The sequence below is a fragment of the Sus scrofa genome, chromosome 3 (assembly GCF_000003025.6).
Source record: "Sus scrofa isolate TJ Tabasco breed Duroc chromosome 3, Sscrofa11.1, whole genome shotgun sequence".
Lineage (NCBI taxonomy): Eukaryota > Metazoa > Chordata > Mammalia > Artiodactyla > Suidae > Sus > Sus scrofa.
Window position 1 is genome coordinate 97,674,061 of NC_010445.4, and position 24,011 is coordinate 97,698,071.

At 37.6% G+C, this 24,011-nt stretch overlaps 1 protein-coding gene across 1 annotated transcript in view; it reads right to left on the bottom strand.

The window, feature by feature from the left end:
- The window catches only part of MTA3 (metastasis associated 1 family member 3), a 181,466-nt gene that overhangs the window by 72,658 nt on the left and 84,797 nt on the right, over positions 1 to 24,011 (bottom strand). The window contains 4 exon segments of the mRNA XM_021087577.1: positions 1,158 to 1,257; positions 5,329 to 5,431; positions 19,623 to 19,740; positions 22,705 to 22,768. Coding sequence (XP_020943236.1) covers positions 1,158 to 1,257; positions 5,329 to 5,431; positions 19,623 to 19,740; positions 22,705 to 22,768 — 385 coding nt within the window.

Consider the following 24,011-nt stretch of genomic DNA (forward strand, 5'->3'; position numbering starts at 1 on the left):
CACTGTTAGAAAAGCACTCTAAAAGTCCCAAACAACCAAAACACAAACCTATTTTGAAATCTCAAAACTTCCACATAAAATATTAATCAACCAACGGAGAGAACAAAACTTGCTCCTATAAACAACATTCTAGTCTTGGAGAAAGGACAGAGAAAGGGGTTCTTTAATAGCTACAGACTATTAATGCTTTCACTACTATGTATAATTGTACAAAAATACAAGAAAGCATTATAAGAAATAAATCTGTTGTGCCATTCCAATAGAAAGTTTTACATTATCGTGACAAAACATTTCAAACTGGAATATAATGAGAGAGCAATAAAACCTATCATTGTATTCCATTCCATCAGAAAATAAAATGGGAACTTTTATTATATGTAAAGAATGTCAGTCAAACAACTTAAGCCTTGCCAAACCTCAGTTTTCTTCTGAAATGAGCATCCTACCATGCCCATCTCAAAGGGACTGGCAATTAAATACAATAAGAAATTTCAACAGGCAAAAGCCTACAGGTCTACTTTGCTGGAGAGTGCAAAGAAAGAAGCAAGGGGCAAGCCTGATGCCCGGCCACAGGAGGCATCAACGGTATAATTTCACTGAACATGGGAGGCCTCGTTTGATCACCAAGGGGAAAAGGAAATATTCTTAGAATACAGCAACCATCAGGAAATAATTTTAAAAAACAGAACCTTTTTCTAATGAACAGATACAAAAAGTTTAAATATTGATATTGAATAATGACATGACAAGAGAATAACTCCTATAACAATGGTTTCAAGAGATGGTCATTTTCACTTAAAAAAGCTGTAAAGCATTATGTGTGAGCTACAACTAGTAGTAGTACATAGGTGGAATATACCAAAAAAGCACAAAAGTGAAAACAGATCACTCAGAATGAATTGTTTCCCCCAAGTATTTTTTTACCATTTTGTACCCACTCCATGAACAGTCATTCTTACTTGTCCCAGATCACAAACAGAGTGGGTAACTTAGGAATGAGACACCCCAGTAAACCAATCAGCCAAGCCAAATCAACCTAGCAGTCAGCAGGGCTTAGAGCTAGAAAGCTCTCGTGTCTTCAACATTGCTATACTGGCTTTTAAATTAAACAAGTAGCAGAAGAAAAAATATCCCCCAGATTTCAAAAGGTATCTTACCAGGGTGATGTCTCGAGAAGCTGCAGCTGCACTCATATGCAAGCTAGGCTGCCTTACAGAACTGCTGCAGTCAAGGGCTCGAGCGAATGTCCCAACAGCACTGGATAAATCATAAAAACAGAGAGGAAAGATAAAGGCACTTTTAAAAAAATCTTTTAAAAACAAACAAAAAAAGGAGTTCCCAATGTGATACAGTGGGATAAGAATCCAGTATTGCCTCAGCTGCGGCATAGGTTTCAGCTGCAGCTGGGATTTGATCCCTGGCCCAGGAACTTCCATATGTGGACAAAAAAAATGGGTAGTAAATGAACAATTATAAAGGAAAAGTCAAATTCTTGGATGTTTAAGAAACAAATAATCAGATAAAAAATATTTTCTATATAATTTAAGAACTGACAAACCACTTTACTATACATATGGGTTAACTATAAAGAAAAAGTGGCTTGTGTGGCATAAAGAAGGGAAAGATCTATAATGAAATGCCATGAAGTAAACAATTTGGTATCCAAAGGTACTCAAAAAATAAGAAGTCAATTAGATGCAGGGTTTGATTATAAATGCAGAGCAATTTCTGACCACTGTTTTAGCTCAAATTGTTTCATTCCAGTAGTATTTTTTTTTCCCTTGAAATATAATCAACTAGAGCAACCTCTTCCTTTGAGGAGTCAATATATAATAGACTTCCATTTAAAAAATATTACAACAACAAAGATTTTCGTTTGATGGTTTAGAAGGCCTTCCCACACACACAGGACCCTAACTTCAAGAAATAAAGCATGAGTGGCTGTTGTACAGGCCGGCAGCTGCAGCTCTGATTCCACCCCTAGCCTGGGAACTTTGATATGCTGCAGGTGCAGCCCTAAAAAGAAATTTTAAAAAAAGAAAGAAAGAAAACATGAAATAAAGACTTGCTGCTCACAGTCTATATTATATTTTATTTTTTATTTTTTTTATGGCTATACTCTTGGCATATGGACGTTCCTGGACCAGGGACTGAATTCGAGCTGCAACTATGACCTATGCCATAGCTGAGGCAATGCCAGATCCTTTAACCCACTAAGCTGGGCCAGGATACAAACCCGTGCCTCTGCATTGACTGGAACCACTGCAATCAGGTTCTTAAACCACTACACCATAGCAGGAACTCCCTGGTGTCTATATTTTAAACACGTTAGCTAAGGAAGAGGGTTTTTTTAAATGTTTTAATTAAAATATAACACACATGCAAAAAGTACGCATCGTACAGCTACTTAGTTCTCACAAAGTCAATGCATCCATGTCACCAGCATCCAGGTCAAGAAACAGCAACCAGAAGACTCCTTATGTTCCTTCTTATCACTGTTTTCCCCCTTTCCCCCAAAGGGAACCACCATCCCAGATTCTAACACCAAAGATTAGTTTTGGTCAATTGAGAACTTACATAGAATCACACACCATGTACTCTTTTCATGTCTGGTTTCTGTTGTTCAAACTTATGTTTGTGGATTCACTCATGCTAACTGCTATAGCTGCGTCTGTTCACTTTCTTCCTATGGAGAATTATTCTGTATGATGTCTCACTCCCACCCCCACTCTAATGTTGATGGATATTTGTTTCCATTTGGGGGCAACCATGGGTAGTCATCTGTATACATATCTTTTGGCACACAGATGTGTACATTTCTGCTGCACACATATTTAGAAGTGAAACTTAAGGGATGTGTGCGTTAGATGGCAGTAAACAGTCTTCCAAAACAGCTGTATCATCTGCACTACAACCAGCAGGATATTAGAGTGCTGGTTGTTCCATGTCTTCACCAACACTTGGCATGTCAGTTTCTATTTTTTATTTATTCGTTTTTTAAATAAAGTACACCTGATTTACAATGTTTCTTCAAGTTTTCTTATTTTATCCAATCTGGTGGGATGTGCAGTGGTACTTGACTGTGGTCTTAATTTGTATTTAGGTTTTTTTCTTTAAATAAAAATTTAAAAAGACTCAAGGTGCATCTCCTTGTTGCCTCATATGCTGGCTTGAAGGAAAAAGAAAACATAGGGCCCTTGGCAACCAGGAAAATGAAAAAACTTGAAAATCAAATCTAAAGCTGCAAGGTTTACTAAAAAAATCCAAAATCCAGGTAACATGTCTAGAATCCTTAGGCCAGAATATCTACCAATGGTTCACTTCTACTCCCACATCTTAAGTCTCATCTATTCCACTGACTGGCTCCTCTCCAACAATGTACATCAAGTCTCTTCATCTAATCACTCAATGGCTAGGTATATTGACTCTGAGTCTGAATGCTAGGCAGTATGATGTGTGACTTTCCATGGTGACTGGCACTGTGAAGAGTGTTATCCAAGGAGGGGCTAAGACCCCTCTGCCCTTTATATTACTTTCAACAGAAAATTAGAGAAATTTAGGCATTCCCGTCGTGGCGCAGTGGTTAGTGAATCCAACTAGGAACCATGAGGTTGCGGGTTCGATCCCTGGCCTTGCTCAGTGGGTTAAGGATCTGGCATTGCCGTGAGCTGTGGTGTAGGTTGCAGACGCGGCTGAGATCCCGTGGTGCTGTGGCTCTGGCGTAGGCCGGTGGCTGCAGCTCCGATTAGACTCCTAGCCTGGGAACCTCCATACGCCATGGAAGTGGCCCTAGAAAAGGTAAAAAAGACAAAAAAAAAGAAAATTAGAGAATTTAACAAAGACCCTTGTAATCATTCTAATATTTTGCCGTGTTTGAAACAAGGAAATATAGTTATTATTTTGTAATAACTTTAAATGGAGTATAAGCTACAAAAATACTGAATCACTGTTATACATCTAAAACTAATATGTTATAAAATCAATTATATCTTGATTAAATAAGTAATAATATTTTGCCATGTTTGGTACTTTTAAGAAATATAAATGTTAGAGACCTCATACATATTACAGAACTCATACATATATAAAATGCATATGCATACATAAGCCCATTAATGAAATAAGATAATACCTGTACATTGTAAATTTTTGTTTTTTAGGGCCACACCTGCAGCATATGGAAGTTCCCAGGCCAGGAGTTGAATCAGAGCTGCAGCTGCCAGCCACGCCACACCGTAGCCATGCCAAATCCAAGCCACATCTGTGACCTATGCCAAAGTTTGTGGCAACACTGGATCCTTAACCCACCAAATGAGGTTAGGGATTGAACTCGCATCCTCATAGATACCAGTTGGGTTCTTAACCCACTGAGCCACAATGGGAACTCCCATTGTAAATTTTTTTATGTTTATGTATCCTCACTCAACATTGGTTTTGAGATTTATCTCTTTGTTACATATAGCCCTAATTCATTAAATTGTTTTAAACTAATATTCCATTACTAAGTATACCTCAATCCATTCATCAATGGCTTGCTACTGTACTTTTAGCATTTTTCCAATTTTTCTGCTCTTACAATACTATCATGATCTCGTTTACTTTCTGCTGTTCGGCAATTCCCCCATAATCATCATATACTTTTATAATTGAAAAAATAAAAATAAACTTCTGTCTCATTCATTTTCTCAAGGAAAGGGGGAGTGGGTGTTGCAGGAAGTAAGCAAGACAGTCAGGCTTAGAACTCTCGAAGGACAGCCCTTTGCCTAGGAATAGACCTTACTCACATGTGGCTGCAATAAGAGGGACACGTTATTATTGACACTTGAATGCTCCCTATCTAGAGCAAAGGAGCTTACTGCTATAATTAAAGATATGGATGTTTAGGCGTTGAATTTCTTCTTCTTCTTTTTTTTGGGAAGGGGAACACCTATGGCATGTGGAAGTTCCCAGGCCAGGGAGCAAAACCACACCCCAGCAATGACCCAAGGTGCTACGGTGACAATGCCAGATCCTTAACATGCTGTGCCACAAGAGAACTCCTGAATTTCTTTATACTTTTCCATTGTGCTTAAATTTTTACAAGGACAATTTTTAATTTCTTAATGAGTAAAAATTAATAAATCTGTTTTCATTTTTAAAACAGAAACTAATGATAATAAAGCATATTATTTAGGAATTAATATAATATATATTAGGCTTTCTCACACAATTAGAAAAATAGAACCAATGAAAAAAGGTAGAACATAAAGAAAGGAAAATGCATAAATGTTCTATAAATTCTTCTATAAAACGCAAAGACATCTACTGACCCAACAGCACCATACTCACCGTGCTACAACTAAAAACTGGTCAATCTGTCGATCTGTAAGTGGGCTATTTGGGTCCCAGACTTTCACTTCCAATTTGGACTGTTCTCTCTCATCTGATTCTCCTGTTTGAAAACAAAGGAAATGGAGTCTTGTTACTCACAAGGAACATACATTGTCATATATAATTGATGACTGTGGTCACCACAGCATTAAAAATATAAGGTAAATGTTCATGGTTTGAGTACATTCTTTCAGAGAGCAGACGTAGAACATTCTGTAAGGGAACACTGATGATAACACAACCAAGTCGGCCACATGATGTCTTCATTTAGTCACTAACATGTATTTCCTGAATATCTGTACATGCGACACACTAAGTCTCACGCTAAGGAATATAAAGACAAAAAAGCACTCCTGCTGCAAGATGCTCAAACTAAGATAGAACTTACACATAAAAAATCATGATACGAATGGAAAGAAACAGATGTCATAGAGACATATAGATATGATTGTGAGAGTCTTAAGATTCGAGAAATCACTTCAGTCTAGCTAGGGAACAATGTGATGCAGGAGGTGGCATTTCTGCTAAGAACCAAAAGGCATGAATGTCCTCCAGGGACTGATGAACCCAGGCTATGGGCTTCTAACGTAGTCAGTCCTAGGATGGGAGCAAGCAGGTATCAAGGCTCAAAAGCAGACGGGGAGAGCAGAATCTACCATTCTACCTTCAGTTTCCTCAGTCACTGCTGTCAGTGACTGCTTCTGCTCTTTGTTTAAAGGCAGGTAGGAAACCAAAAAGTTAACTGCTATGTCCCAACATAAAGAAGTAGAAGTAGACCAGAGCAAAGACTAGTCCAAACACATCTAAAATGTTTGAAAGGATTTCATTTTTCACTGTTTCTTCTTACAATGCATGCTGAGCCAAGATAGTCAACATTCAACTAGTTCATTTTTAAAAATCAGTTACGAACCCAAAAGCTTGTAACTTCATGAAATTTTTAAAAGGAAAATAACACAATTATACAGCCCTATATCTTCAAGAAATACATTTTAAGTAAGATAAATAGTAATGGTTTAAAAAAGAAATAAATAATAGTAGAGTAAAAATAAATCTATATTTGAAATCTATATTTTTAAATAAAAAAGATAAAATGATGGTGCTATTCAGTACTAAGCTCCTACTCCAGAACATAAGAGTAAAACTGATACTCACTTTTCAAACTAAGAACTCAGTATAAGGAGTTCCCGTCGTGGGGCAGTGGTTAACGAATCCGACTAGGAACCGTGAGGTTGCGGGTTCGTTCCCCGGCCTTGCTCAGTGGGTTAAGGATCCGGCATTGCTGTGAGCTGTGGTGTGGGTCTCAGACGCGGCTTGGATCCTGCATTGCTGTGGCAAAGGCCAGTGGCTACAGCTCCAATTCGACCCCTAGCCTGGGAACCTCCATATGCTGCGGGAATGGCTCGAGAAATGGCAAAAGACAAAAAAAAAAAAAAAAAAAAAAAAAAGAACTCGGTATAAGAATTCTAAATAAATTTGCTATCAACAATAATAAAACACTCCTGAATACATTTTCACTAATGCTTAAAACTGACAATACCATGGGATGAGAACAAAAATAACAAGAACAAAAAAAGAATAAATAGAGAAATGTTCTATTCAAAGTCACTCTAGAGAATTCCTCATTTTGTATTCATCATACAATTACATTTACGACACAGTTTGATCACTTCTTCACAGGGGGAAAGTGTTAAGAAGCTCTTGAATAAACTTATTTAGAGTCTTTATAACTAAATTCTCAAGTAAGCTATCAGCAATCTGTAGGATGGTCTTGGGAAATGTGGTATGAGCCAGAGACTGGACCAAGATGAATTCTGTGCTCTGCTCATGCTCATTCCAACCATTGCCAAAATGTCACTTCCCTCCTCTGTGTATGATAATCCGGGCAATTCCAATCACCTCTAGTCCCACACTAGCCCATGAAGATCTTTCTAGTCTGTGAATTCCTACAAAATGTATTTAACCACTAATTATATGATTATATACAGCATCCTATTAATTGCTTCATATGTTTCTCTTCATAATTTTGAATAAATGTAGATTCAGTAATGATTTTAAATGTGTTACCCTTAACCCTTCAGCTACATTTTAAGATCTCTAGAAAATATTGACAAAATACTTCTTCATCCAAAGACTAAAGAACTAAGGCTGTAGGAAGCTGTCATACTACAGACCCTTTTGTGGCCAACAAGAAACATTCTTTGTTCTAAACACAATTCATTTTCTTTGCAACAACCAACTGAGTACTATGCTTTTTAGATTATATTTAATTCAGAAACACATAAGGATGCCATTTATCACCATTTTTATTAATGTTCTGAAAGTTCTGGGCAATGTTTTAAGTCATGCATCAAAAGAATAATAAGTTACTAGACACAAATACTGTATGATATCACTTACATACAGAATCTTAAAATGCCAAACTCATAAAAACAAAGTAGAATGGTGGTTACCAGGGACTGGAGGGTGGGGAAAATGGGGAGATGTTATAAGGATACGTACTTGCAATAGTTAAGTTCTGGAGATCTAATGTACAGCATAGTGATTACAGACCACAATGTTACTATAAACTTCAAAGTTGATAAGAGATCAGATCTTAATCGTTCCCATCACAAAAAAGAAATGACACTTACATGACATGATAGAGGTATTAGCTACTGCTATGGTGGTAATCAAATTGGAATCTATAAATGTATCAAATCAAGAAATTAAACTTACACAGTGTTATATGACAATTACATCTCAATAAAAACAGATTTTAAGAAATTTCAAGGAGTTCCCGTCATGGCGCAGTGGTTAACGAATCCGACTAGGAACCATGAGGTTGCGGGTTCGGTCCCTGCCCTTGCTCAGTGGGTTGACGATTCGGCATTGCCGTGAGCTGTGGTGCAGGTTGCAGACGTGGCTCGGATCCCGCATTGCTGTGGCTCTGGTGTAGGCTGGTGGCTACGGCTCCGGTCAGACCCCTAGCCTGGGAATCTCCATATGCCACGGGAGCGGCCCAAGAAATAGCAAAAAGACAAAAAAAAGAAAAGAAAAGAAATTTCAAGAAAGGCACAACAAAAAAAGAAAATATAGGAGTTCCTTGGAGGCAAAGAGGCGTTGTCAATGCTGTGGCTTGGGTTGTATCCCTAGCCTGGGAACTTCTGCATGCCATGGGCATGGCAAAAAAGAAAAAGGAAAAAAAAAAGGATAAAACTCATGACATTCCAAGCAAACAGGATGTAAACAGAAAATGTAAAACAAACAAAAAAAAACAAACACATGCATTGTGGAAACAAAAATATAAAATACTAAGAAATGAAATGAAGTATTTTTATATAAAATTATAAATTTTTCAGAGACTATAAAATGACTTGAGTAAATGAAGAGTAAAGAAGATTTTAAAATATTAAGGATATTATTTTTGAACAAGTTTCTTTCTTTCTGTATGTGTATATGTATTTATTTTTAGCCAAACCTGCGCCGTGTCAGCAACTGAACTCACACCACAGCAGCAATCCAAGCTGCTATAGTGACAATGCTGGATCCTTAACACACTGCACTACAAGAGAACTCCAGGAGTACTTTAAATAAGTTGAATATAACAAAATTTAGTTTTGAAAGCCAATGAAAAATTCAAATATTAATCTCCACAAATCAAAAGATTTTTTTTAATTAATTAATTTATTTATTTTGGTCTTTTTGCCATTTCTTGGGCTGCTCCGGCGGCATATGGAGGTTCCCAGGCTAGGGGTCGAATCAGAGCTGTAGCTGCCAGCCTACACCAGAGCCACAGCAACGCAGGATCCAAGCCGCGTCTGCGACCTACACCACAGCTCATGGCAATGCCGGATCATTAACCCACTGAGCAAGGGCAGGGATCGAACCTGCAACCTCATGGTTCCTAGTCGGATTCTTTAACCACTGCGCCACGATGGGAACTCCAAAAGATATTATTAAAGGAATAATAAAAGCAAGGATTACCTGGTTGGATTACAATACACAGCAATAGTAACTAATTAATAGTAATTAATTAACTAATTAAGAAGAGTCAATAAACAATTAACTAATTAATAGTAACTAATAGTAAGCAATGTTGTATTAAGCAACCTAAATGTCCATTAACAGAGGATTGGATAAAGATGTGGTACATATATAAAATGGACTAGTAGTCAACCATTAAAAAAAAAAAGGGGGGGGGGAGTTCCCGTTGTGGCACTGTGGAAACAAATCTGACTAGGAACCATGAGGTTGCAGGTTCGATCTCTGGCCTTGCTCAGTGGGTTAAGGATCTGGCGCTGCTCTGAGCTGTGGTACAGCTTGGATCCTGAGTTGCTGTGGCTATGGCTGCAGCAGCCATAGCTCCGATTAGACTCCTAGCATGGGAGCCTCCATATGCCGCAGGTACAGCCCTAAAAAGCCAAATAAAAAGAAAGAAATAATGTCATTTTCAGAAACATGGATGGACCTAGAAATTATCATACTAAATGAAGTAAGTCAGACAAAGATAAATATCATATGAGATCACTACTATGTGGAATCTAATAAATTATACAAAAGAACTTACAAAACAGAAACAGACCCAATGGATTTCACAACCAAACTTATGGTTACCGAAAGAGAAATGTGGGGACAATAGGGAGGGAAAATTAGGGGGTTGGAATTAACATATACACAATACTATATGTAACAAGGACCTACTGTATAGCAAAAGGAAATCTACTCAAAACTGTGTAATAACCTATATGGGAAAATAATCTGAAAAGGAATGGATATATGTATAACTGATTTACTATGATGTACACATGAAACTACCACAATTTTATAAGTCAACTATAGTCCAATAAAAATTATACATATGAAAAAGAAACCCAGGAATTCCTGTTGTGCTCAGTGGTTATCAAACCCAACTATCCATGAGGATGCGGGTTCAATCCCTGGCCTTGCTCAGGGGGTTAAGGATCTGGTGTTGCCGTGAGCTGTGGTGTAGGTCACAGATGCAGCTTGGATCTGGTGCAGCTATGGCTGTGGCATAGGCCAGCAGCTGCAACTTCGATTCAACCCCTAGCCTGGGAACTTGCATTTCCCACACATGTGGCCCTAATTAAAAAGAAAACAAAAGAAAAGAAAAACCATCATTGTACAAAATAAATAGTATCAAAAACAGAGTAACAGACCAGATCATATAATTCACATTTGAAAATTTAAATATTATAATTATGTAAAATAGTAACTACCATTCATTTAGTGTTTCCTTATGTCCCAAAACCCCTTTATAGTAAGATTTCTCTGTAAATAGTTCACACTGTTGACATTTTGAATCAAGTTCTTTGTTGTGGGAGCTGTCCTGTGCATTACAGGATGTCCAGCAGCAACCATGGTGTCTACTCACTAGATGCCAGGAGCATTGCCCCTTCCCCAGCTGTGACAACCAAAAATGTCTACAGACATGGTCTAATGTCCCATGGAAGACAAAACTGCCCTGAGTTAAGAATATTCTTACATGGTTGCAATCAATACCTGCTTAGACTTACTTGTTATAGTCTACTATTTTTAAGTTAACATCCACCACACTATAGAAAACAGAATCTGCAAAACTACATACCTAAAATAGTAACATTTATGGAAAAATAGGACAAGACTTTTAAAACCTATGAATTTGGTAACCATAGATAGCACTTTAAAAAAAAAAAGTGGCAATCATCATAAAAACACCAACACAGTTAAATCTCCACTGACATTTGCACCAAGCACAAAGGTCAGTCAATCCTTTATCTCCTTAAACCCTGGACTCATACTTCTTCCACTGAGATGTGGGTCACTCACTGTGTACAGTTTCAACAAAATTAAAAATAAAATCTAGAGTGCAGGGTTGTTTTTTTTTTTTAAACACTAGAGAAAATATTTTTTTAGCCATTCCCCTGTAACTCTAAAATGCCCCATATAGTTTCAACACAGTGAAAAGTGCCACGGATTTTGAGGCCACTACTGGCACTGGATGAAGGCACTACTATAGAATTTCCATCTTTATTTTCTCTTAAAGGCTCTTCATCTGTGAGAATAACTGCTTAGAAAAGCCTCAGATGAACTGACATAATTTCCACACTACACTGACATTTTTCAATGTAATGACTACATATGAGCTAATTCAAGTTTTAATAAAAGCAGGTACTGTAGCTTGAGACTGTGTACTAACTTAATTATTCAACATTCAAAGAGAGATACATCTTAAATTCCCCAATACAGACAAGAGTTACTTAATCAGTAGCAGTAGACAGTGGTGGACAGGGGAGAAGTGACTGCAATGGCTGACACTGAGCACCAGGGTGCTGTGCTAAATGCTTTACAAGACTTGTGTCACTTGATCTCAAAACACTATGACGTATGAACATACATTATTATTCCTTTACTCAGCTAAACATAGCACAGACAGATTTCATCCAAAACTGTGAATCCAAAGTCACTTTAGTTCAATAATTTAAATTATAATATAATTATAATATATATAATACATACTTAAATTATATAATACTTTTACAACAGCTACAAAGTTTAATTTACTATATAAATAATTTTCTTAAAATTCCAGTATTACATCACAGGTAAATAATTCAAAACCAACTACATATGACATTTTTTTCTATGGAAAATTCTCTAGTTAATTTATTCTAACTCAATAAAGATTTGAAATCTCAAAAGAAACCTTTACCTTCCTTTGCAAGCTACACACTCATCTTTCTAGAGCTCAAGAGTTTTTTAGATGGTGGGTGACCACAGATGAATTTTAAAATTGTAAATCCACAAAAAAGAAATATTCACCAGCAAGACAAATGCTACAACAATGTCTTAGGATTCATCAGGACATATTCACAAAGAAGGCAAGCCTGGAATATATTCTGGCATGGAGCTGATGCTTCCACCTACTTAGGATATTAATTCAAGTTCTAAATCCCATGCCAATGCAAATTGGAATCTGTCCACTGGTCTACACGTACCCACTCAAGAGTATCAAGAGGGGTAGTAAGCACAGACTGCATCAAGTCGTAAATATCTGTTCTTGAATACGGGGTTTTCTACTCTGTAATTTCCCTGCAAACACGTCCTGGCCGTGTATGAAAGTTTCCGTGACGGTAATGTCTGTGGTTTACAAGTGTGGTTTAACTTCTGGTGTATTTCTCTGCCACCCTACACCTTCTCCTCAGAAAATACTCTAATCAGAAAAAAAGGAGTCTTTAAATCTTGTGTTTATTAGTTGGTTGCTGATCACAAGTGAAAAGAAACAGTTTGCATATACCAAATGCTTTAAGTTGAAATAACAGTCCAAAGTTACTTTCATTTATAATGAAAAATAGTGTTTTTCATTGGTAAAGATGAATACCTACAGATAAAGCTACCAAGATATAAACTTAAAAATAAATTTCACAAGGAGTTCCTGCTGTGGAGCAGTGGCTTACAAATCCGGTGTTGTCTCTGCAGCAGCTGGGGTTGCTATAGGTTTGTTCCCTGGCCTGGAAACTTCCATATGCGCCTGAGTTATACCATGTTACAAAGGAACTTCATCATAAGCAACTTCTAACTGCAAAGACTGTTTGGGAATTCTGACTGTGCAATGAAGAGATGAGATTATAAGAGATGTGGAGTACTGACCAGTAGCCTTTTCTGAATCCTCAGGTTCCATAGGGTACCTCAAAAGACTCAATGGGGCCTTCTCCTCCACCTCACCCACAATATGACTTCTCTTATTTAAGGTCATGTTCTATAATAAGAAAGGGTTCTACATAGGCAAAACATTCTCTGACATCAACCTTACACATGTTTTCTCAGGTCAGTCTCCCAAGGTAACAGAAATAAAAACAAAAATAAGCCAGTGGGACCTAATGAAACTGACAAGCTTTTGTACAGCAAAGGAAAACACAGGAGGAAAAAAAAAAAAAAAAAAGACAACCTACGGAATGGAAGAAAATAGTTCCAAACGAAGCAACTGGCAAGGGATTAATCTCTAAAACATACAAGCAACTTATACAACTCAACAGCAAAAAAAACAACAACCTAATGGAAAAATAGGCAAAAGACCTGACTAGATATTTCTCCAAAGAAGGTATACAGAAGGCCAACAAGCACATGAAAAAATGCTCAACATTACTGATTATTAGAGAAATGCAAATCAAAACCACTAGGAGGTACCACTTCACACCTGTCAGAATGGCCATCATTAATAAGTCCACAAATAACAAATGCTGGAGGGGGTGTAGAGAAAAGGGAACCCTCCTACACTGTTGGTGGGAATGTAAATTGGTACAACCACTATGGAAAATAGTATGGAGGAAGCTTAGAAAACTAAGTACAGAACTACCATATGACCCAGCAATCCCACTCTTGGGCATATATCCAGACAAAACTTTCCTTGAAAAAGACACATGCACCCACATGTTCACTGCAGTACTATTCACAATAGCCAAGACATGGAAACAACCTAAATGTCCATCAACAGATGGACAGATGAATGGATTAAGAATACATTTATACACACACACACACACACACACACACACACACACACACACAAATGGAATACTACTCAGCCATAAAAAAAGAGCAAAATAATGCCATTTGCAGCAACCATAGATATAACTAGAGACTTGCATACTGAGTGAAATAAGTCAGAAAGACAAATACTATATGATATTACTTATATCTGGAATCTGATACACAGCACAAAATGAACCTTTCCATAGAAAAGAAAATCATGGACTTGGAGAATAGACTTGTGGTTGCCCCGGGGTGGGGGGGGGATAAACTGGGAATTGGAGGTTAATAGATGCAAACTATTGCCTTTGGAATGGATAAGCAATGACATTCTGCTGTATAGCACTGGGAACTATATCTAGTCACTTACAATGGAGCATGATAATGTAAGAAAAGGAATGTATATATGCATGTGTGACAGGGTCACCTTGCTTTACAGTAGAAAATTGACAGAACACTGTAAACGAGCTATAATGGAAAAGATAAAAGTCATTTTAAAAAAAAAGAGGAAGAAAGAAAGAGGGCGTTCCCGTTGTGGCACAGCAGAAATGAAATCTGACTAGGAACTATGAGGTTGTGGGTTCGATCCCTGGCCTTGCTCAGTGGGTTAAGGATCTGGTATTGCCGTGAGCTGTGGCGTAGGTTGCAGACGCGGCTTGGATCTGGTGTTGCTGTGGTTCTGGCGTAGGCCGGTGGCTGCAGCTCCGATTAGACCCCTAGCCTGGAAACCTCCATATGCCATGGGTGCCACCCTAAAAAAAAGGACAAAAGACAAAAAAAAAAAAGAAAGAAAGAAAGAGTTCTATTGCCTAAATAAATCTGTAAATCACTCACCCAGAAGATAACCAAGAGAAACAGAATGTTAAAGGAAATTAATACTTAATAATGAAATCTATTACATTAATAAATATTTAGTTACATATTTTAAATACAAAGAATGTCTTTGTCAGATAATTGGTATTACTCCCCAAGCTATTAAGAATCATTCCTTTTACCTGGAAGAAGAACCTCAAGGATCTTCCCTCAAGGACTTCAAATTCAGAGTTCCCATTGTGGCTCTGTGGGTTAAGGACCTGACATACCATCCATGAAAATGTGGCTTTGACTGCTGCCCTTGCTCAGAGGGTTAAGGATCCAGCATTGCTACAAGCTGCAGTGTAGGCTACAGATGTAGCTTGGATCCAGTGTGGCTGTGGCTGTGGCTGTGGCCGGGAGCTGTAGCTCTGATTCAACCCACAGACCATAAACTTCCATATGCTACAGGTGCAGCTGTAAACAAAAAAGAAAAAAAAAAAAAACAGAGGCCTTCAAATCCTTATGGAGAAGCACTGTAGAATAAATTATTGCATTTTATGTGTGATTTTGTATCCTAAAAAATTTTTTTTAATTCTAAGCTAGGTAGATTTGCTTTCATAATTACATAACTCTTACCAGCTCTATGATTTTCAGGAGCACTATCATAGTTAATAGTTCTTCAGATATGAGGGAACACATGAGAGTCCATGATGTGATTTTTCTGCCCTTTGTTACTTGAAACATCCCACCTTTATTACATGATTCAGCATTTAAATTTACGTGAGCAATAAACAAAATTTTTCTAGGCCTTCTATACACCTAGGCTTTATGTTCTCAAGAGAGAACACAATCAGTAGCTCAGGGCTCAGGGAGTCCAAAATTTTAAAAGTCAAATAACAAAAATAGCATGAAAGATTACATGAATGACACAGTCTAGACAGTGTGAAAAAGGGAGAGATCAGAGTTCAGGGAGGAGTAACAGTGGGCTGCTTGGGGATGCAGAACTTGGGCTGGGTGCCGTGCACACACAAGCACTAGGGTCACTCCTGGCTCCTGGCCTATGCACACATGGACAGGCTGCACTATCTCACCAGGAACAAGTACATTTGTCAAAAACTCATAGAACTGTACACAAAAGAGGGTGAAATGTGCTACATATAAATTATACTTTAATTAAAACAAGGGAGGAAAAATACCTTGTAAATGATTACTTGGAAGACAAGTGGAATTTTACACAAAATTTCAAACACACATGACTTATGACTTAGAAATTCCACTTCTGGGAACATATTTCCAATTATATCCAGAGTACGACATTATCTATTATTTAAGGGATACTCAATGCAGTACTATTTGTAAAATTTAAAAATCAAGTGTTTCTAAAAATAAAACATTTAGTGAACACTTAGGTACAGTGATTCAGGTCTAAAATCAAACGTTAAGGACTATATAAACATCCAAAATTATTTCTGGAAGACAAGCTGATTTGCACAGAGCAGAATATCAATAAATGCCATCTCTCAGCCTATAATAAACTGATCCACTACTTACAATCCTTTCCAAAAAAACTTCCAAACAGTTGAGTACAGACATGGCATTCTGTTCTCAAAGCCTAGTCATTACTGAGTGACCTTTCCTGGTATTAGGTTCATGAAAATGCAGAAGTCTGCAGTCTGGTTTTATTCACAGCCACCCTATCTACACACCACTGAAAATATTGTGGTTCACAAACTCTATCCTGAGTTGATTTAATTTTTGTGCATACATAACCACCTATAAGTAAGGCAAGGTAAAGAATGCGAATAACAAAAACCCTAAGAGAAAATATTAATAAATCCTAAACTTGTGTATGACAAATTCTAAATTTTTATATAACAAAAATAAAACATTTAAATTTAAAATCATTATTAGCACTTTTTAATATGTGTAATGCTCATAGACAAAGGCCAAATGCTTTTATATTGGTTTATCTTTACTAGGCAAAGTACTCTTGGCAATACATATAGAATATACACAAGAAATTTACAGAAGGACTAAAGATAACTAAAGGAAGCATAATCTTGGAGTTCTCTTGTGGCACAGTGGGTTAAGGAACTGGCAATGTCACTGCAGTGGCTCAGGTTTGATCCCCGGCCCAGGTGCTTCTGCATGCCCTGAGTATGGCCAAAAAAAGAAAAACCAAACCAAAGAAAAAAACCCCTCAACTTTTGAAAATTAAACAACAGTGAAAACAATGAAAAAACCAAAAACAAAGACAATACTATACCAACATGGGGGGGGGATCCCTAATAATCTATTGGTGGAGGCATCTGGTTCTTTCATTCAAAAATGACTGGAAGGGAGTTCCTGTCGTGGCTCAGCGGTTATCGAACCCAACTAGCATCCATGAGAATGCGGGTTGGATCCCTGGCCTTGCTTAGTGGGTTAAGAATCCAGTGTTGCCGTGAGCTGTGATGTGTGTAGGTGTCAGACCCAGCTCGGATCGTGCGTTGCTGTGGCTGTGGCATAGGCCAGCGGCTACAGCTCAGATTCAACCCTTAGCCTGGGAACCTCCCATATGCAGCAGCTGCGGCCCTAAAGAGACAAAAAGACAAAAAAAAAAAAAAAAGAAAAAATGATATGCAGCCTTTTTGAAGGGCAAAGAAGCATTTTCACTATCTTGCAAGAAGCTGTGCTTAAAAATTATGCAGCATAAATATATGAACAGATTTTTCTACCAGCATCATTTGTAATATCAAAAAATGTAAACACCTAAAAGTTTATCAATATGGTACTAGTAAAGGGGATAAATTATGGCACATTCATGTAGACTTAAGAACTCTATAGTCACCAAGAAGAATAAAATCACTCTAACTCATGGGGAAAGATGCTAGAAATACACTATTAACTAAAAGAAGCAATTGCAGAGTAATACGCAACTGGCCATGGCACAAAGAGAATTCCTGAATGGAGATTCTGAGCCAGAACATGTACCAAAAAACCCAACCCTAAACAGTAATAGTAATTAAATATGGCTTTGGAATGAAGGCAAGGGGATAGTGTTCATTTTCTACATTATACGTATCCTTACTTTGTGAGTTACTGTTTAATGGTAAGAATGTTTTACTTTGAAATCAGAAAAATAAAGGGTGTTTTTTTTAGTTTGCTTTGGTTTTTTATTTTTTTTATTTTTTTTTTAATTTTTTGTCTTTTTGCTATTTCTTTGTGCCGCTCCCGCGGCATATGGAGGTTCCCAGGCTAGGGGTCGAATCGGAGCTGTAGCCACCGGCCTACGCCAGAGCCACAGCAACGCGGGATCCGAGCCCCGTCTGCAACCTACACCACAGCTCACGGCAACGCCGGATCGTTAACCCACTGAACAAGGGCAGGAACCAAGCCCACAACCTCATGGTTCCTAGTCGGATTTGTTAACCACTGCGCCACGACGGGAACTCCATGCTTTGGTTTTTTAATTTTATGGCCACATCCAGGGCATATGGAAGTTCCCAGGCAAAGAGTTGAACCCAAGCTGCAACTGTGACCTACACTGTAGCTAGCTAGCCACACCGGACACTTTAACCCACTGTACCAGGCTGGAGATAAAACTTGCGTCTCTGCAGCAACCCAAGCCACTCCAATCAGTTTCTTCACCCACTGCACCATGGTGGAAATTCAGAAAATAAAGGTTTTAAACATAAATAAACATAAAGTAATGACAGGAAAAAGAAAAAGTAAGCCTTTCTAGGAAGATCTGTTTTTATTCATTTATTTTTTTGTCTTTTTTTTTTTTTTTTTTTAGGGCAGCACCCACTGCATATGGAGGTTCCTATGCTAGGGGTCCAATCGGAGATATACGCCACAGCCACAGCAACGAGGGATCCAAGCCACATCTGCAACCTACACCATAGCTCATGGCAACCTGCTGAGCAAGGCCAGGGATCAAACCCATGTCCTCATGGATGCTAGTGGGGTTCGTTAATCACTGAGCCACGACGGGAACTCCAGGAAGATACGTTTTTAAAATGCAGTTTTGGGAGTTCCCGTCGTGGCGCAGTGGTTAACGAATCCGACTAGGAACCATGAGGTTTCGGGTTCGGTCCCTGCCCTTGTTCAGTGGGTTAACAATCCGGCGTTGCTGTGAGCTGTGGTGTAGGTTGCAGACGCGGCTTGGATACCACGTTGCTGTGGCTCTGGCGTAGACCAGTGGCTCCAGCTCCGATTCAACCCCTAGCCTGGGAACCTCCATATGCCGCGGGAGCGGCCCAAGAAATAGCAACAACAACAAAAGACAAAAAGACAAAAAAAAAATAAAATAAAATGCAGTTTTGAATCTCTCTACTATACACACTACTCAGATCAGCCAATATTACCACCAAAATCTAACTGTTCACTAAATTCCATAGCTACCTTAGATAGATGACATGAAGGCATTCAGGATCTCAAGGAGTGAGCATGTCACAATACAAACATTCTTAAAGTTGTATTTAAAAGAAAAACATAGGCAGAAAACTTACAAAAATATGAATTAAAAAATAACTGATCAGGAGTTAACAGTTGTGGCTTAGTGGTAATGAACCCGACCAGAATCCATGAGGCTGCGGGTTCAATCCCTGGCCTTGCTCAGTGGGTTAAGGATCCAGTGCTGCCATGAGCTGTTGTGTAGGTCGCAGACGATTCTTAGACCTGGCATTGCTGTGGCTCTGGCGTAGGCTGGCAGCTGCAGCTCCGATTTGACCCCTAGGCTGGGATCTTCCATGTGCCGCAGGTGCAGCCCTAAAAAGCAATCAATCAATCAATCCATCAATCAATAACTGATCAAACACATCACTTTTAGCTGCTGCTTGTTGTATTTCTAAAATTGGAAGACCTTGTAATTTTGAAACTGCCCTTTAAAGTTGTTTCTTCCATAGGAAAAAAATATCTTGAGTTTCAAGGTTGTTTTCACAGGACTTGGAACACAGAGAAAAACATACCTTCTAAGAGCATTTCTGGAATGTCTGCTTGATATCTAGGTCCCACTCTGATTTCACCTTTGTCAGCTAATAGTGTTTTCACTGAGGGATCATACACCAATGAGTAGAAAAAGGTATCCTGGGAAAAAAAGTAACAAAAAATATCTAGGTAAATGTAATTCCTTCTACTTTTTATAAAACAATAAAACCCAATGTCAAACCATAATACTTCAAAGTATAAAATTTCATTTTGGTGAGTAAATTCATAAATCTTTAAGAAGAGCATGATGTTACTATCATCAGGTAAATAATGTAAAATTAAATGAAACCAAAATAAATAGCTTACAATAAAGACGGATAATAAAGTGTTGTTATTATTTGCTTTAGTCTAACAGAAAACCATTAACTGCTCTAAAGCTAAAAGCTAGCAAAATTAAATATAAGTCAAAGGAAGACATCTGAAATCAAGTAATCAATTAAAGCTGTAAAACCCACACCAAACAGTAAGGATGCCTTCACAAACACTTGGCACTCCTTACTTTTAGAGTGTCCATCCCACATTTTATCAAAAATATTAAAATGCCCACATATCTCACATTAAACAAACTAGAAGAACTTAGTTTATATGTAGATTATTAATACGTCATATTGTGCACATTTAATGAACTATCTATTCACTATAATTCTGCAGTTCTCCTTTAAATCCTGAAACACTCATACCTTTATATAGATAGGCATATAATCAGAACTACACATGCTACTACCACCAACACACCCACCTAACTTTCCATGGTCCATTAAAGAGCAAATATCCTAGTTACCGGGCCTCATGGATCAAAGGTCCCAAGGCCACCAGTCCTTGGCTGAAGGCTGCATAACCACTGGAGGTAATGTGAGCCAGGAGTCTTATCCCTGACTCCCACTATGGTTCTGAGGTCACCAACTGCATGACTTTCTGTATTATATCCTGGAAGGGCCTATCCCTAACAACACAAACTGATAAAGTATTAAAAAGCAAGTGTATAGGAAAAAAAATACTAAAGAGCTTTGCAAATTTTCTCTATTATAGTCCTTAGCATATGCAAATTGCTAACCAATTAGAAGTCAAAAAACATCTCCTTTAAAAAAAAAATTCGACTCTCTTGGAGTTTTCATTGTTGGCTGAGCAGGTTAAGAGCCTTGGAGTTCTCATTCTTGCACAAAGAAAACAAATCACACTAGGAACCATGAGGTTGTGGGTTTGATTCCTGGCCTCGCTCAGTGGGTTAAGGATCCGGCGTTGCCACAGCCGCAGCATAGGTCACAGAGGCGGCTAGCATCTGGTGTGGCTGTGGCTGTGGCTGTGGCATAGGCCACAGCTGCAGTTCTGATTCTACCCCTAGCCTGGGAACTTCCATATGCCACAGGTGTGGGTGTAAAAAGGAAAAAAAAGATTCCACTCTCTTAACAGAGAGAAAAATACAAAAAAATTCACTGAAACATACTGAATATTTCCTCTTTAATTTTATCTGTGAACAAAAGCTAAATTCTGAGCATCATCATTATCCATGTGATTATTCATCATCCTGTTGGAGAGACAATAAACCCCAGCTTCTTTTTCTAAATTTCATGAGTATGAAAACTATAAACCTTTTTCTCTGTCTTGAATATTTATTTTCCTTTTAGTTTCTTTATCAGGTTTCTAGTGTTCAGTAGTTCTACATGTTTGCACTAATCTTTTGCTACAATGATGGAGATAAGGGAAGGATACTTTTGTGCACAGTAAATTTTTTTTTAACATTTGGAGATTATATACAAAGGGCTAATCTTAACATATTAAAAGCTCATTTGCTATACACCTGAAACTAAAATATTTTTTAAAAAGAAAATATGCGGAGTTCCCATTGTGGTGCAGCAGAAATGAATCTGACTAGTAACCATGAGGTTGCGGGTCCGATCCTTGGCCTCGCTCAGTAGTCAGTAGGTCTTAAGGATCCAGTGTTCTGTGCGCTGTGGTGTAGGTCACAGATGTGGCTCAGATGCTACGTTGCTGTGGCTGTTGTGTAGGCCAACAGCTGTAGCTCTGATTTGACCCCTAGCCTGGGAAACTCTATGTGCCACGGGTGCAGTCCTAAAAAAAAAAAAAAAAAGAAAAAGAAAAAGAAACTATGCCCCTTTAATTCCTCTTAAAAAACACATATATATGATAAAGATTTTGAGAAAACAAACACTATGAAACCATAAAGATTAAATACTGAAACATTATCAATAGTGAAATATTTTCCCCTCAATACAAATGATAAAACTACAAAATGTGGAATAATCTTAAAGACTTTCCTCTCTTCAAAGAAACACATGCTCTAATTCAACTTGTTAAAAAATGTTTCTCCTTGAAGTTTACAGAAAAAATATTCCTAGTTGACAAAGTTTATTAGGATTCTAGGAAAGAAAGCTGACACCAATGGTAAAATCTCATCTGGAAAGAGTCTAAAAGAAAAGCTATTTATTTAAAACAAAAAACAAAAAACCCCCAAAAAACAACAGGGAGGAGGACCAAGTACACCTAAGTCATTTATTTCATTAGGGCAAAAATATTTCTCCTGCTACCAATTAAATCGTGTGCTACACTTTATAAGCTTTTTTTTTTTTTTTTTGTCTTTTTAGGGCCGCACCCGCAGCTTATGGAGGTTACCAGGCTAGGGGTCTCATCAGAGTTGTTGCCACCGGCCTACACCACAACCACAGCATCACCAGATCCGAGCCTCATCTGCAACCTACACCACAGCTCACACAGCAACGCTGGATCCTTAACCCACTGAGCAAGGCCAGGGATGGAAACCGAAACCTCTTGGTTCTTACTTGGATTTGTTTCTGCTGCTCCACGATGGCAACTCCAACATAAGCTTTTCTTGACCAAACAAAACGAGAGAGACAGACAGGAGTTTTTGCCAACTTTTATCTCAGTTAACCAGAAAAATTAAGTTACCTAAATACATTTTAGTCTTTTACAATAATACTGCTATTACAGTGCAATAATTTGTTAGAAGAGGAAATAATACAAAAGTATGGGCTTCATGTGAAAAAAAAGAGGGGAAAACACAAACAAGTGTTAATTGTGAATTACCTCTTTATCAAGATACGACAATACTGACTCTGTCTCATTCAGAAGGGCAACACTGCATTTCCCCCTGTTGAAAGAGGAAAAAGTGAATAAATATAAGAAAGGCCATCTCATCTTCACAGTAATGATTTATAAAATAAGGAATATTCAAAATGTAAAGCTAGTATTAAGAAACTAGATGGCAGTTAGAAACATCTATCTATGTATATATACTTGGACTCTCTCTACAATCTTGGTGTTGTGTAACCTTAAAAATAAGACTGCCTTTGAGGACATTGACTGTGAGGCTAACCCAGAGAAGTAGCAGTGTTAGCCAGTAAATCTTTATAACATAAAAGACTTTATAGCGATTTCCTAAATTTTCAAGAAAAAGAGAAGAGTACAATGCAACCTTCAACTAAGAATCAGTTTCTGAACCTGTAAAGAATTAATATGAGGTAATGTTATATATACCAGGGATCTTCAAAGATATCACCGTGCAAACCAGTACCTAAAATAATCTTCAAATTTAAGCAGCCACTGCATATGAGAACCTAAAAATAATACACATTCAGAGCAGGATTAACTAACTTACCTTTATTGAAATTACTCTAAAGACTAGTTAAAATTTAAACACAAGTAACTTCCATAGAGCAAGGGACAAATAAAGACCTACAGATTCATGGACCTTGAAGTCTGATGGCATTTACCTTTGCTCATAGCTGGGTATGAGTTTGGAAATGAAATGTCTATTTAAAAAGGCTTGTCTGGAACTGAGAAAAATTAAGGTTATCCAGGTAGTGGTATTTATTACAAGGACTTTTTAAAAGTCCACCAGCTTAAAAAATTCAGTATAGCTACAAATTTGACAAGAGAATTTTAATAAACTATTCAGGTTATAGATATTGGTCAGGGCTCACAAAAAAATGTTTTAAATGTCAAAATGTCATTTGAGCTTCTAAACAAAAATCACTAATTCCTCCCCACTAAATAACATGAAAAACAAATAAATGACATACATTACATAGGAAGCTAAACAGACTTGATGTTGGTTCAGAGTGAAATATGATTCAAAGGAAAAAAATTACCAACAGCAAAAGTAAAATATTAACATGTAGGTCAAAAATTACATTTTACTAAATACTTTCCAACTATATACTCATTAAATCAAAAAAAAAAATTCTCCTCATCAAAACATCTTTCTGTTCAAGTTTCTTCATGGCTCAGCAGATTAAGGATCCAGTATCACTGCTGTGGCTCTGGTTATAACTGTGGTATGGGTTTGAAGCCTGGCCCAGGAATTCTTTTTTTCTTTTTGTCTTTTTGCCATT